The sequence below is a fragment of the Hyaena hyaena genome, unplaced genomic scaffold (genome assembly GCF_003009895.1).
Source record: "Hyaena hyaena isolate Hyena2069 unplaced genomic scaffold, ASM300989v1 scaffold_146, whole genome shotgun sequence".
In the NCBI taxonomy this organism is placed as follows: Eukaryota; Metazoa; Chordata; class Mammalia; order Carnivora; family Hyaenidae; genus Hyaena; species Hyaena hyaena.
This window is the reverse complement of record NW_024080778.1, coordinates 206,709-223,347: the sequence shown is the minus strand read 5'-3', so window position 1 is coordinate 223,347 and position 16,639 is coordinate 206,709. Positions and strand designations below refer to the sequence as shown.

Sequence of the window (16,639 nt, the reverse complement as noted above, 5' to 3'; positions counted from 1 at the left end):
CTTCATCAGGCAAGGAAGCCAGCTCTGGAAGTAGTGAGTAAATGTAGGGATTCTTTTTCTTACGGCACTGAACTGTTTTGCCTTCATTGTTTTTTAGGCTTCTCATCTTAATAACTTATTGGATTTTTTATTCAGTGTAGATGCTTCACATTTCTCTCGATGCGAAGGGAAACAAAATGTGTTTTGCTGTCATTCTTTGCCCTGACCTTTGAAACAACCATGTCATCTGGTTATTGTGTTACTTCTAGTCTCTGTTGTTTTACGTCTCAATAAACAATTTATTTTTGAGAAAAATCCATTTGATTCTGCAAAGAAAACCTTTATACACCCTGCCTTCAGGAAGTAAGATTTTTTCTATACATCTATTAGAGATAGTTTAAAAAATGAGACAGAAGCTGTAATTTATAAGTACAGCATCAGAAGGCAGAATATTTCTGTGGTGTGATTCTTTGATAAAGTGCCACAAAATCTGGAGACGGAAAAATGCACAAACTATTTACACATACATACATATATATACACATACATATATATGGTTATATTTTATAGTTTCAGATAGACTATATGTAGAAACAAAAATCTTGACAAAATGAAGTGATGAACAAATGTTTAAATGACCAATATCTGACGTCCATCTGTCTACATGTTGTCGATCGGACCATACATGTTTATATAAGATAGAAACGCTAGTCTTCAGGAGTCCAACAACAAATGTTCAGAAAAGAGAGGTCCTAAATTAATTCAGGATTGCTATCAGAGAAGAGAAAGCACACAATATTCTTAATTCTAACTATACACTTGTCATTATGAAGGAGGGGAAGTAGGAGGATCAACAGGCAAAATTTGTATTTTGCTATAACCTTGATTGATCGATTTAATTTTAGAGAGAGAGGGAGAGAGAGAGAGTGCATGAGTGAAAGAGGGGCAGAGGGAAGGAGAATCTTAAGTAGGCCCTGTGCTCAGCAAGGAGCCAGATGTGGGGCTTGATTCCACACCCCTGGGATCATGACCTGAGCGGAAATCCAGTCGAATGCTCAGCCAAAGGAGACACCCAAGCATCCCAACCTTGTTTTATTTAACACACACGAGCATTCATCAGAAACTTCAATGTACAATTGCTAGCTCTTCTATTAAAAAGAACATTTTTTTCCATTATTTGCTTTCTTAAAAAAATTTCCATCCATACTTTGTGTCAAACACAATTATCTTTCTCTTGTTTGACTGATTTGTAATGACATAAAAATCTTACAAAGAAAGAGTTGAATACTCCTTTGGACCCTCTCTAATCTGGTCATTCTCTCTGCTTCCCCCAAAATAGAGATAGCCTGAACCTTCAAATGTTACTTTCATGCTTTCACTGCACATGTGTTAATAAATAAAATGTAGTGTTCATTTATGGGTTATGAAACTTGTCATAAATGATATCACATTCCCATGATTATTCAGCAGCCTGCCTTTCTTCTTTTTTTATGTTTATTTATTTTTGAGAGAGAAAGAAAAGAGTCACAGAATTCGAAGCAGGCTCCAGGCCCTGAGCTGTCAGCACAGAGTACTACGTGGGGATCGAACTCACGAACTGTGAGATCATGACCTGAGCTGAAGTAGGACGCTTAACTGACTGAGCCACCCGGGCGCCCCGGTCTTTTTTTTAATTACTCAGCATATGCTTTTTAGAGGTATCATTTCCTTTGTTACTTTTGCCCCCTCATTTAAAAATGTGAAATTTATAACCTGTTATCAGTGCAAAAGGGATTTCCTCCTATAGCATTTATAGTTCATGTATCAATTTCATTTATGTAATTACTATCAATATAATCATCTCTGTAATGTTCTCCTTGTACATCAAGGGGAACTGCTTTTGGAAACCACAGAACAAAATACTAGACAAGAGGTGTTTGAGACTAAATTGATTAAGTTGCTCTGAAATTTGTCATTTTCATGGTTTCCTCATTTTACAGGTTGATTTTCCCCTTCAACACGTTTTTTATATATTTTTTCTTATTTGTTTTTGAGAGAGAGAGAATGTGTACACACGTGAGTATAAGGCAGGGACAGAGAGAATCTTAAGCAGGCTGCCCACCCAGCTCAGAGCTTGACGTGGTGTTCAATCCCCTGACCCTGAGATCATGACCTGAGCCAAAACCAAGAGTAGGATGCTTAACCGACTGAGCCATCCAGGCGCCCCAACAAGTTTTTATATGCCATATTTTTCTCATCTGAATAGTTTCTGCTGGTTTTATTATATATTTTTTGCCTTAATAATTGCTAATAATTCTCCAGATATTAAATACTGATGCATGTGTGTATGAAAACACAAGTAGATTTAATTAAATATCATTCATCTGCTGCTCTGCTCTGTTCAACATACTTTTCTGAATGTTTCCTGAACTATATTTAAACACTTTGTTCTTGGAAATCTCACTAAAGAAAAGAATAATTTTCTATTAAACTTGAATATATTTTACACTTAAGTCAATGCTGAAATTTAATAAAAATTAAAATAAGGCCAGGAAATAAAAATGAGTTTCAATATAACTTCCAGTTAATAACAAGGCGAGAAGTCAACCTGCATAGTATAGAACATCTGCTTTTGTCAGGAAGCATAAAACAATTGAGGCCAGAGTGAATCACCGGGAAACATGAGTAAGCAAATCTGAAGCAAGTGTGATACTGGCATCTATAAATATGCAGCAGATCTTATTCTGATGTACACTGACTAAACACCTTGCTTTGACCTGTTCTGGGTCAGAGACTTGGAAGGCTCCTTGGAACAAGGCTCCTTGCAACTCCTTATGCCACCAACGAGAAGAAAACACTGCCCGGTAGAGCCTGGTAAAAGCTGCTTGAATCAGAAGCACACACGTCTCCACCCAATCTAGAAAGACTTGAAGTCATTAAACAAATACATAGGAAATCCTTTAGAAATCAACTGTACTAAGGCAGCTGAGATATCATAGCATCGTAATTTAATGACTCAGCAGTGTCAGAGAAGAATGGATCATAAGCACCTTGAAGTGGACTTTTGCCATGAGAAACAATCTCATCCAAAGGATTTACTAATTCAGTGTACCAGAATTTTTCTCAGTATTTACCCTAAGGATATGTTCAAATACCTAGAGCCGAATCCCACATGGAATTTTCTCATTAAAAGAAGGAAGTGCTTGTCCTTTCGCTGGGTGGAATGTAGGCTGGAGTACGGTGTCCTCATCCCAGGCATATTCTGATTGGTACCGGCTCAGGGTTTGAATCTGAACAGGGTAGGCAAGGTGTAGGTAATGGGGAGAAACTGGCCAAGAAAACCTCAGGGACATCATTATCAAATAAAATGAATATATTGCAGGCCTGGTGAAAACTCAGTTGTGATCATATTCTGTCGACTTGATCAAAATGTATGACAGCTTTCAATAAATTAAATACGGGTGTCTGGGTGGCTCAGTTAGTTAAGTGTCAGGCTCTTGATTCCAGCTCAGGCCATGATTTCATGTTCCTGAGACACAGCCCCACATCGGGCTCTGCGCTGACAACATGGAGCCTGCTCTCTCTCTCACAATAAGTAAATATTAAAAAATAAATTATATGGTACATGGCCTGTAAGAAGGCTACTACCGTATATTCAGTCAATATCCCAAAGAAAAGACATAGAGGAAAAATATTCTATAGGTTGGGGCGCCTGGGTGGCTCAGTCAGTTGAGCATCCAACTCTCAATTTTGGCTCAATCATGATCCTAGGGTGGTGGGATTGAGCCCTGCATCAGGCTCCATGATGAGAATGGAGCCTGCTTGAGATTCTCTCTTTCTCCCTCGCTCTGCCCCTCTCCCTGGCTTGCCCTCTCTCTCTCTCATTCTCTCTAAGAAAAACAAAACAGAACAAAAACAAACAACAAAAAACAAATAAAAACAAAACAGAAAGAAAAATATCCTATAGGTAATTCTTGCCAACCTATGGAAAACCCCACACCACTTTCTGAAATAAACTGGTATGAGGACAGGGTTTTTTGCTTGTTCGTTTGTTGCTTTGTTTGTTTCTGCTTAAGTACTCTGCATGTCCAAATTAATTCTCATCTCAATTGTCTCAGTTCATGAGTAAACACAGTGTGTGGCATCTGGAAATTAGTCATAGTTGAATCTCCGGCTACTTTAAAAAGCTAAGGGGCGGGGCGCCTGGGTGGCTTAGTCGGTTAAGCGTCCGACTTTCGCTTAGGTCATGATCTCGCGTTCGTGGGTTCGAGCCCCGCGTCGGGCTCTGTGTTGACTGCCAGCTCAGAGCCTGGAGCCTGTTTCAGTCTGTGACTCCCTCTCTCTCTGACCCTCCTCTGCTCACGCTGTCTCTCTCTCCTAGAAATAAATAAAAATATTTTTAAAAATTAATAAAAAAATAAAAAGCTAAGGGGCAAGCTTGAGAAGTTGGGAAAAAGAAATTATTCTTAAACAGAAAAATACACGAAACAATCACATTTTTAATGATTTTTTTTTTTTTTTAAACTTAGGGCACCTGGGTGGCTCAGTCAGTTAAGCGGCCGACTTGGGCCCAGGTCATGATCTCACGGTTTATGAGTTCTAGCCCCACGTTGGGCAGCTCAGAGGCTGGAGCCTGCTTCGGATTCTGTGTCTCCCTCTCTCTCTGCCCCTCCCCTGCTCACAGTCTGTCTGTCTCTCTCTCTCTCTCTCTCTCTCTCTCAAAAATAAGTAAACATTAAAAAAAATTAATAATTAATTAAAGTCTTACTGTTTCTCCCCTCCCCCCATTTATAATTTCTCTAATTGAAAATTTTGGTTCTCTTTCTTTTTTCCAAATAAATAATATCCTGCAAAGATAGAATGTCTCCTGAGCAAGGAATTTCTAAACTTCTCTATTAGGCTGTATTGACACATAGACTTAAAAATTTGTGAATTATATAGTAAGGTAAAATCCATTCAAAAATGTTCTCTAAAAACATATGCTTATAAAAATAAGGAAGTTATCCTATATGGCCAAAATATAGAAATTCTTATCAACTTTCACCAAAACATCTCTGAGCCAAAACACCCAAAAGCATCTTTTGAAGGTTTATTATCAACTTCATCCCAAATAAAAACCGCAACTATTCTTGAGATTCTTTAGAATTCTGTATGAGATCACGTGCATATATTGAATGTTTTAAATAATGTTTTAAATGCAAAAATGTGAAATGAATAATAAAAATCTGATATCCAGGACTGAGATTTATTAACATTGTTGTATTTGCTTCATTTGTTCTAAACAAGGTAACATATCACAGGAAAAAAACCTTACCTCCTTTATTATTATTATTAGTATTATTTTTTTAATGCTGATTTGTTTTGAGAGAGAAAGGCTGAGTGAGTAGAGGCAGAGAGACAGAGAATCATAAACAGGCTCTGCGTGGTCAGCGCAGGGCCTGACATAGGGCTTGATCTCGCGGATCTTCACGAACCGCGAGATCGTGACCTGAGACAAAATCAAGAGTCAGAAGCTTAACTGACTGAGCCACTATTTCTAAATTGCTGTTCCCCTAGAACTACACTTTACCAGCAAAGAAATCTTTTTGTTTTATTTTCTAGAAATACTAAGCCTTTAATAAAAGCACATCTCCTCTGTTTTTTCACAAATATAAAAATTGACTACATTTTTCTACTACCTCTTTAGATGCTTTTAGAAATACTCAAATGTATTAATAAATGATATATAGGTATTTTGTGTTATATCATTCTGTATTGAATATATTTTCCAATATGTCACTGACCAGAATTCTTTAGGCACAGAGGAACCTCAATATACTCTTTCTAACATGGAACCAGGTTTGGTTAATAGAACAATAAAATTCTATCCTATCAGTGTTTTCCAAATTCATATTAGAATATTATGAACAAATTTTACAAGACCCTCAACTGTCCATGCTTGAGCTCTATGTAGGCTTGCTTTTTAAAATTTTTTTACAAAATATGGCTCCAAAGGAAATAACTAAAATAACTAAGGAAATAAGGTATTGTTAATAGCTATTCCACATGCATTGTAGGATAAAAATAAATAAATAAATACTTGGGAACTTGGATTTTGTCATGAGAGGAAGCAGATAGAAAAATGACTAATTCCATTTCTGGGTAAGAAATATACAATATGCCTGGCCTTGAACATCTTGTCATTCTCCCCCCCCCCTCCCCCGCCAAACAAATCAGCACTACTAAGTGCAAGTGAAAGGATTCAGGGGCCAACTTGACTCACCAACTTGATAATTTAGCATCAAAAAGAATAACAGCAATGAACTAAAATAAAATATACCAAAATCAAATTCATCTAAAAATCCTTGGCACAGAAAGTATAAACCCATGAGTTCATAATTATACTTAAGAAAAAAAATTATTATTTACATGCTAGGGAATCAAATTATTTTTTCAAGTTCATTTATTTATTTTGAGAGAGAGAGAGAGAGAGCGCGCGCGCGTGCATGTGTGAGCTCATGAGCATGGGAGGGGCAGAGAGAGGGAGAGAGAAAATCCCAAGCAGGCTCCATGCTTCAGCGGAACTGTGAGACCATGACCAGAGCTGAATCAAGAGTTGGATATTTAACCAACTGGGCCAACCAGGTGCCTCAAATTATTTTCTTTTGTGAAGCTGCTAAATATGGCCAAAGAATCAAGTCTTACCCTGCGTATGCTGTAATAACTATATATACTTTAGGGTACTGCATAGTTGATAAAGGCAAATTTCTTCTTATAGAAAGTCTTGTCAAATGTTAAGCCTGAATACAATCAAAGTTCTAGATCTAACTACCAACTAATGAGGAATACAGGACACAGAACACCATCAGGAAAATCAGCGAGTCTGGGGGAAACTGAAGGGGCGAATCATGTGCTTTCTTCAAAGGATGGATTGGGAGTTGGGAGTTTGGGGAGGGCTGATGAGAGAGGAAAGTAGAAACCTATAAGTTGAAAGAAAACATCCAAGGGAAATGGATCTTATTTTGATCCAGATTCTTAAAAATAAATTGAAAACAAAAACTTTTTTCAACTGGGGAAATCTGAACCCTGAAGGATAAAGAATTATTAATAATTTAGATGAGATCATGATTCTCTGGTTGGTTACTTAATTTACGAGTACTTAACTTTTAGAAGTGGTACCATTTCATTCAGAAATATTTTAGTTTGTATTATTTCCAGATAATTTTGGGGACAGAGGAAAGTTGGTAGAAATACAGATGAACGAAGACTAACCCATAGGTGATAAACGTTAAAACAAGGTAACTGGTGAGTGTGGTTTCCTTGTACTCTGCTCATATGTGTTCAGATTTTTAAAAAACAAAAGATGAAGGCTTCTGTTGAAAACTCTGTAAAAAAAAAGCTGAAAGTCATCAGTAGGTTAAAGATAGTTTTTGTCTCTGGGCACCTGTATGGCTCAGTTTGTTGAGCGTCTGATTTTGGCTCAGGTCATGGTCTCAGGGCTCGTGAGTTCAAGTCCTACATCAGGCTTGCTGCTGTCAGTGCAGAGTCTGCTTGGGATTCTTGGTCCCCCTCTCTCTGCCCCTCCCCTTTGTGCGCTCTTTTAAGAATAAATAAACATTTGGGGCGTCTGGGTGGCTCAGTTGGTTAAGCATCCGACTTTGGCTCAGGTCATGATCTCGTGGTTTGTGGGTTCAAGTCCTGCACCAGGTTCTGTGCAGACAGCTAAGAGCCTGGAGCCTGTTTCAGATTCTGTGTCTCCTCTCTCTCTGCCCCTCCCCCACTCGTGCTTTGTCTCTCTCTGTCTCAAAAATAAAACTATATATAAAAAATTTTTTAAAAAGAATAAATAAACATTGAAAACAGATAACTTTTTCCTCAAATTATCAACATACTTTAGTAGAGGTATGCTCTGTGAACCTTAGATGTGTAAAAATGAAAATGCTACTTGTATTACAGAGCATCATGTCCTAATACAGATTGAAATGGAAGAATATTTTAGTGACAGATCCTATCATGAGTACTTCAAATCCAGAACATACAAAATACACCAAATTATAGTATAGTCAGTAGTAGCAAGTGAATTAGCGTTTGGCTGCAGAGTTCTGACATAATGGAAATGTACAGATCATCAGAGTTTATGAAAACCCTCTTCCTGTCTGATCATTTTTAATAAGCCTTAAGTGGTTAATGAGGCTTTTAATGATACCATCTATTTCTGTTTAGTGGTAGAACAGCTAATAGGTAGTATGGAAAAGTAAAACTGATCATTCATAAATATTAAAATAGTTTTCTTTTGTAATATATCTACATCGACTCTCTGCACTCCCCCTCCCCCCAAGCCTAGTTATAGACTATAGACCCCCCCCCACACAAAATGGGTGCCTTTGTTAGCACTGTAGGTATTTTCTAGCACTTGTTTGGACACCAGCTGTGTGCTGATTGCTTTTGTGAATGCTTACATCATCAAATATTACAAAACTAGAAAGGCTCCTTCAAGTTTCCAGGAGTGTGTCTGAATGTTGTCTGGCAGGTGCACCTGGAGAGAGAGACTTGGTCCTGACAGCCTCTAGGAGGAGTTCTAGCCAATTCAGAGTGACAACTCGTTAGATAAACATAAGCCAGCTAGTCAGCTCAGGCAATGGGGGGTGAACAGTGTTTTTGGGGGATGCAGGGCAAAAGCAGTCTCTGGTCTAGTAATACTGACATAGACAGGTATCAGGTATCTAGTCATGTGTCTGAGTGCCATTTTTTGATTACATATTAGTTGGGTTTGGGGGGGTGGGGGGCATGACAGCAAAGTCTGTAGGTGGTGTCTGGTGGGCCTCCATCACCGTCTAGAAGCGTCGGGGTTTGCACCCTGCCCCTTCAGGGTCAGCCGCAGTCACGTCCAGGTGGCGGCTGTGTAGCCCCAGTTGCCCACCTTGCCCACTCCTACCCTGTCCAGGTACCTAGAGCATCCCGACCCGGAAGTTTAAAGACCTTTTGTGGTGGGGGGTCGCCCATCAGCCTCAGGTAGGGGCAATCGGCCCGATGGGGGGTCCTGGCATACTCAGCACATCTAAACCCTACTCTGCCGCAGAGCAACAATTTACCGGTGTGGCTTGCACGTAGCCCTTCATCTTTATTTAAGCAACACAAGTGATGGAATTGACACACTGCTTCTAGGCCTAAGAGAGAAACTGGATCAGTGTGTGAGAAGTCTGGACAAGAAAGGAGACGGCCTGAAAAGAAGAGACTGAGTATATTATGGCAAGTGGGTTGCAATGGAGGCCTATTCTGGACACAGCTGTATTTTATCTTCAATGTACTGAACAATCAAAACTATGTGATATAAAATAAAATGCTGAGTCATTGCTTCCTTAGCCAAGTCTGATGAAATGGATGGACTGCACTGGGAAAATGGAAAAAAAAAAAGCAAAAAACCTACCTGAAGACTGCAAGGGTCAGAGACCAGAGCACTAATGGCTTCCTCAGTTCAAACTTCGCCCGTTTGTTCATTACGTGCCGACCACCAAAGATGAAGGCAGCATACAGAGCGGAAAACAGGAAAGATTTCTTCCTACAACAAACAAAACCCCAACATCTTATGAAATGAAACTCTTTAAGCAATTTATTTTTACTTGTCAGAAATTTATATTTAAATTATCTGTTGTTTTTTATACTAGTACCTCTTTGTAAGCACTGAGAGCATATTGTTGGGAATGTGCCCCTTTGCTGAAGAGAGAATGTTTAGTCCTTCTGGCACCATAGCCTTCTGTGGAAAACTCCTTTGACAATTAGGTCATCCAGATTAACCAACATATGTCAGGATAGATCTGTCTGCTTTTCTGGCTCTGTGACTTTAAAAATTTCAACAACATACCATTAAGGTGCAAAAAGAAATTTTTTCACTGAGAGAATTAAAACACTAAACTCAAGCTACATAACTTAGGGCACCCCCAAAATGGATCTCTGAAATCTTCTCCACCAAAGGAGTAGGTGTTAAGCTTCAATAGTATCATTAATAATAAGGATAACTGGCAGACATCATACAATGTATTAGGAAGAACATAGAGGTACCTATAGTATACTTGCCCGAAAGTTTGAAATTGAATCCTATCAAAATCTGATTTTACTACCCAAGCATAAGAAATATAAAGGATAAATACAACGATGGGTCCTTCTCTAGGACAAATGAACTATTTCCTAAATCAGAGGAGTATGGAATCCAAATGTGGGACTCTTCTAGATTAAAAAGTGACTTGAGAGACTACAATCAAAGATACTAGGTAGTTGGAAACCAACTTGACAATAAACTATGAAAGGAAAAAAAAAAAAAACCAAAGGTACTAGGTAGAATTTTGGGGGCCTTTATTTGAGCAAACCAATTGCAAAAAGATGTTTGTAATAAATTCAAAATATAAATTAGAAAGTTATTAGTCATAGTTTTAAAAGTAGTTAATATTTATGGGTGAGATTACATGTTTTGTATTTGCTTCAAAATATCCCAGGAAATAAAGAAAACCAAAACAATCTTGAAGATAAAAAATGGAAACCCTAGATTTTTAAAAAAAATAAGTAGGCTCCACAACTAATGTGGGCTTGAACTCAAGACCCTGAGATCAAGAGGTACATGCTCTACCAATGAGCCAGCCCTGAGATGTAATCACATTAACAAAAAGGATGATGAGATACAGGAGCTCATTATTCTCTCTCTCTTCCGTAGTCAGGCTTGCATGGAACTCTTGGTCAGAAATGTATAAGCGATATGAAATAGAATCTCTAGGTCCTGCCAGTTTATTACTATACAAAGGAGAAGTAAACAGTAATGTTGATAATGCCAATAAGAACAGAAACAAAAAAAAAACAAAACCCAAGACTCTATAGAACTGTGATTCAGCAGAAAGTAACGGAGGCCTTGTAAATAATTTAAACATCTAAACGAACTTCCTAAAAAAGCAGTTATTTTCTTAAAATGGATATTCCCCACTCAATTATATTAAGAGGGAAATCATTGAAAAGTAAGTTACAAGCATAATACAAAAAGCAAAATGAATTAAACTAAGGAGCATTATTTGCAAAATGCCTCATATTCTTCTTCCTAATGGCTGACACCTCTGGTTATGTATTGCTGACTAATGAGGGATCTTACTAATGACACAAAAAACACACCTCCTTCAATGAATGCATGTGACTTACTTGGTGAATACCACACAATAAAGTGCTAATTCCAGAAATCAACCCATAAAGATGGGATAAACCATTTCCAACTGAAGTTTGCAAATACTCTTGGAAACACAGACCTGGCACATAGTAACTACTTGATAAAATGTTCATGAATATATATGAATCTTACAAGAGTACGTCGTTGGATTACTTTGAGTCCTAATCACCATCTATATTTACATGGAGACACTCACTAAAAAACAACTACAGGGGCGCCTGGGTGGCTTAGTCAGTTAAGCGTCCGACTTTCGCTTAGGTCATGATCTCGCGGTTCGTGGGTTCGAGCCCCGCATCGGGCTCTGNTGAACATCTCTATTGCTGTTTATTTTAAAGTTTTTATTGGATAAGTTCTGTTCATTTTCTCTTAAGTAAAATTTTTCAGTTCTCATTGCAAAATTTTATTGCTCTTAACTCATGATTAAAATGACATGGGGAGGGGCGCCTGGGTGGCTTAGTCGGTTAAGCATCCGACTTTCGCTTAGGTCATGATCTTGTGGTTCGTGGGTTCGGGCCCCACGTCGGGCTCTGTGCTGACTGCCAGCTCACAGCCTGGAGCCTGTTTCAGTCTGTGACTCCCTCTCTCTCTGACCCTCCCCTGCTCACGCTGTCTCTCTCTCTCTCTCTCTCCTAGAAATAAATAAAAACATTAAAAAATAATAATAATAAATAAATAAATAAAAAACAACTACAAAATTTTGTCAAGTTAATGTAAGCAATAGTCATATGAAATCGTATATATTCTTTTCTAAATTAAAAAATTCTTATTATTCTCTAAATTGTAAAGGTAATGATGAGTGACAGTTCATAGTATGATTTAGGGAGTGATTCCTGGGGATGGGCATACCTACTGTCAAAAAACTTTCTCTAATCTTCCTAATCGCTCCTAATGTAGGTAAATCATTATCTTCATTTTATGGACAAGGAAACAGGCTCAGAAGTTAAGTAACCTCAGATCTCCCTGTTTTCCTGTGGTAAACTTTCGGGAAGGAAAAGAGTGTACCTGATGTGTTATAGACATAAGCAGTCCTCAAACTCTCTTACTAAATTGCATGCTCATTGTGTAACTGTGTAGTACGTTGTTTAACTATGAACAGACCAAGAGGAATCTCAGTTCCTTCATGTTTCAATGGTCATATTTTGGGGGCTTAGAACATTTTGATCTAAACCCTGTTTACCTTCCAGAGAATACAAATTAAATATATATATATACATACTCCTGAAAACTTTTCCTTATCTATCATTCTTTCTTTTGCTCATTCAACCTAATTCAGATTTTGGTTGTGGTTAGAGTAATTGTATTACTTGCAATTATGAACCAAATTAAATGGATGTCTTTATATGATCCTATCATTCTAGCCATTAAAGGGAACATAAGGTGCCTTGAAGAATCAAGAAAAATATAAAGATCTTCTCTCAGTATTTTCTCCTTTGTGTTTCTGCAGCTATGAAATGAGAATTAGTCCTAACACACTACTAGCTTCCTGGCACAAACCATTCTTTTTTCTACATATTTTCTAACGATATCTCAACAAACCTTTAATTTTATAGCTATGGCAACCAAGTCAATCACTATACACTCAGAGAATTTGAGAGTTGCAAGAGACCTTAGCGATGGGGCCGAATATCCGTATTCTCCAGAAGAGGGAATGGGGGATGGGGTGGGGTGCTGGTGACCTTAGTTTCTCATGGTCACATAGCTACATTCTGTACATTGGCCAAAACTACCAAATATTTGCTCAACCAGGTAGGTAAATATAAATTGTCCAGGCTGTATCTGAGTCACATGGTATAATAAAAATAAGTTGCTTATTGTATACTATATAAATCTTTTACTGTGGTGAAAGCCAAATATGTAATGCTTTAGGTTAAGTCAAAATTAAGCTCAGGCTTCTTCTGTAAGAGGGAGTCATCTAATAAAGCATTAACTCTTACCTCTTCAACTGAGAAATCAAAATGTATCATGTCTAGTTGAATGTATTGTGAATTTTTCCATTTAGTTTAGAATACGGTAACATTTTTCTTTAGCAAACTGGGTAGTTTAAATGGATTCAAACTGCCTCTCAGTTCTGGCATTTCTTTTGTAAAGGTTCCATTATAATCAAGATGAATAATGACTTCCTGCTAGCCCACTTACTATTTAATGGGCACAGATGACTTCCCTAATGCTTCAATGATAATCTAATAATACTTCATATTCTGGCAGGCCTCCATAGCTGGGTATAATGGTAACACTACATTGTTTTGTTACCAGATAATTAGCAATTTCCAGATGATAGGGACTCTTCCTGTTTAACCAATCTTAAATGTATATCATTGAGCACCACCCCTGGCTACAGGTGCTTAATACTTTCCAGAATGGTGCTTCTGTAGCTTTAATTACAAGGTAACCAACTAAGTAAAGATCACCCAGATGAAATGCTGAAGTGCTTTGAGCTTGAGCTTGTGCTTGTATTTACTCTTTCTCCGCCTTCCATTTCTGTCATAGATGTGCATAGAAATTAGCCAGTAACTAATTAAAACAAATAATGGCTTTATCCTTTATCCTTAGAAAGTTGCGGGGCACCTGGGTGGCTTAGTCGGTTGAGCGTCCGACTTTCGCTTAGGTCATGATCTCGCGGTTCGTGGGTTCGAGCCCCGCGTCGGGCTCTGTGCTGACTGCCAGCTCAGAGCCTGGAGCCTGTTTCGGTCTGTGACTTCCTCTCTCTCTGACCCTCCCCTGCTCACGCTGTCTCTCTCTCTCTCCTAGAAATAAATAAAACATTAAAAAATTTCCTTTTATCCTTAGAAAGTTGGATTTCTCTATCATGCTACCCTGGTCCTAAACATTTCTAGATGTTTTTTTCTGTTCTTACCAGAGTAGCTGCTAATGATTTGTGTTTATTGTTCTATCCAGTAACACTTGTCAGAGTCCTTAGACGTTCAAATGCTTTATTTTCCCCAACTCGTGATATTCCACTGAAACCAGGACCTAGCTTGAGTCTCTTTAAGACTCACATCAGGATCTCTGTTGACTTACTTGTGTTCCTCTAAGAGTCAAAGGAGCTCTTTTGAGAATAGTGAAACTTACATGTGGGTAGTGTTTCAACACAGGATCATTGCTAATGAATAACTTGGGGAGATGGCCTGAACTCCTTTGTGCCTTAGAGACCTTGTTTTGGGGGCTACCATGCACGTGTAAGGTACAAGAAGTTGTAAAAATTCAAACAAAGCTTTGAGGGATAAAAGAAAAGAACACTTGAACACATCATCTGCTTTTGGCTGATAGCTACCAAGCACAGAGCTCTGAAACTCAGAAACAAATGCTAATTGGTGAGGCTACATCTCTTTTTAAGACTCCTCCTTTAGTTCAGCTGCTGATTCAAATCAGAAAACAGTCAAGGTTCTGAAAGTAATTTTAAAGTCACAAATTGGAGACCTGGAGACAGAAGGAAATAACACTAAGCTTTTTACCAACAAGGCATTCACTGGATGTCAATGGTGGTCATAATTTGGTAAGAGTATAGAGGAAGGTTGTTTTTTTTGGGTTTTTTTTTTTTTTAATTTTTTTTAATGTTTAGTTTTGAGAGAGAGAGAGAGACAGCGCGAGGAAGGGGCAGAGAGAAAGGGAGACACAGAATCTGAAGCAGGCTCCAGGCTCTGAGCTGTCAGCGCAGAGCCCAACATGGGGCTTGAACTCACCAACCTTATGATCATGATCTGAGCTGAAGTTGAACACTTAACTGACTGAGCCACCTTGGTGCCCCAGGAAAGTTTTCTTGAGAGGGATCCTGAAGTTGTGCTCTTGGGAGTTCTAGCCAGAGCTGGATTCTGTCATATTCTTGAGAACATGACACTTCATACAGGCATTTTTCCACATTAAAAATAATGGGGATTTCCAGCAATTTTTATTCACAAGTAAATTATAACTGGGAATTAATCTGTCCAGAAATTCTGACAAAGAATGGTTTGGAAAATAATAATGGAAATATGTCCATAGTAAATACAGACAAATAGTGGCTTTATAATTGCAAGACAAAGCCATGACTGACTAAAGGAAAGGGTGTTATTTTTTTTTATTATTTAAATGTTATTTGAAAGAGGGAGAGCGCGCGCGCACACATGTGCACGTACTCATGTGCATGCACAAGCATAAGCAGGACAGAGAAGGAGGGAGAGAGAGAATCTCAAGATCATGATCTGAACCTATATTAAGAGTTGGATGCTCAACCGCCTGAGTGCCACCAAGGTGCCCCAGAAAGGGTGTTATCCTTATCAGTTACGTTGGACCCAGGAAACCAAATAATGCATGATTTCTGAGCTTTGAGTTGCAAACACTTCTTTGTTAATCTGCTTTCCTCTCAGATGTGAATTGAAAGATCACAAGTTCTCCTTATTACTAAAGAAAAAAAAGGTGAGAAGGCCACTTTTTGTGATTCTGTTTTTCAGTTGTTGAAGTTGGCCATGATCAAAGTAGAGCTCTATTTAGTATGATGGATTCAATAACTGGATTCAATAAAGTGGCTACATATCTCTCTCTAGGAAGTACACTTCTCTTAAAATAGACCTGTTACAGAAAGTTGCTTGTACACATACGTCAAACATATCAAACTTATCAGTTTTTCCCTTGTCACCTTTTTTTAAAAATTAAAAAAATTTTTTTATTTATTTTTGAGAGTGAGCAGTGGGGGGCAGGGGGGAGCAAAGAGAAAGGGAGGCAGAAGATCCAAAGTAGGTTCTGTGCTGAGACCAGAAAGCCTGATGTGGGACTCAATCTCACAAGCTGTGGGATCATGGTCTGAGTTGAAGTCGGATACCCAACCGACTGAGCCACCCAGGTGCCCCGCCCTTTTCACCTTTTAAAAAATCTTAATGTTCTATTTTCTTGTTGGCTTTCTTTTTACAACTGAAAACAGATTCTTTCTACTTTCAAAATGTTAAAATCACATACACACATTAGAGAGTCGTCTCTCTAATACTTAAACTGGCAAGATACTGATTAATGACCTGTTTTTTAAAGATATTTTAAGTTGCTGATTTAAAAAATGCTGACATCCATCCATCCCCTCACAATTTAAATGAACTGCCATCATTTTCATTTGCAGTGTGATTGGTATGCCACTGAATGAAAATATAATAATAAACCACTCTCTGTGTAAGAATAAATTCTGCTTCCACTAATCTAGTTAGAAAGGGAACCACATTTAATAGATGATAATGTCTGACAAGAATTCTGAGTAAGGAGATAGTGCTGTGTTGAGAAAATGTCTATGGAAGTTTCGACTTTGAGGTGGACCCTGGAAGGTTTTGGATGGTGGACAGAAATAAGTGGGAATCTGGGGTGGGAAGAAAGTGCCTTAGGCACGAGCTAGGCTGGGAATTTAGGAGACCTGATGTTTCTGTGGGGGGTCGGCGGGGGGGGGGGAGGAGGCACATGGAAGAAAGTCAGTTCGGAAGTACAGATTAAAGTCAGGTTGCTAGAGCTCTGGCAATCGCACAGCAGAGTTAAGACAGTAGCTTC

At 38.4% G+C, this 16,639-nt stretch overlaps 1 protein-coding gene across 3 annotated transcripts in view; it reads right to left on the bottom strand.

Moving 5' to 3' along the window:
• The window catches only part of ELOVL6 (ELOVL fatty acid elongase 6), a 140,813-nt gene that overhangs the window by 44,437 nt on the left and 79,737 nt on the right, over positions 1-16,639 (bottom strand). For all 3 annotated transcript variants that reach the window (XM_039238792.1, XM_039238791.1, XM_039238790.1), the window contains one exon: positions 9,365-9,496. In XM_039238792.1, the coding sequence (XP_039094723.1) occupies positions 9,365-9,496 (132 nt within the window). The remainder of the gene's footprint in view (positions 1-9,364; positions 9,497-16,639) is intronic.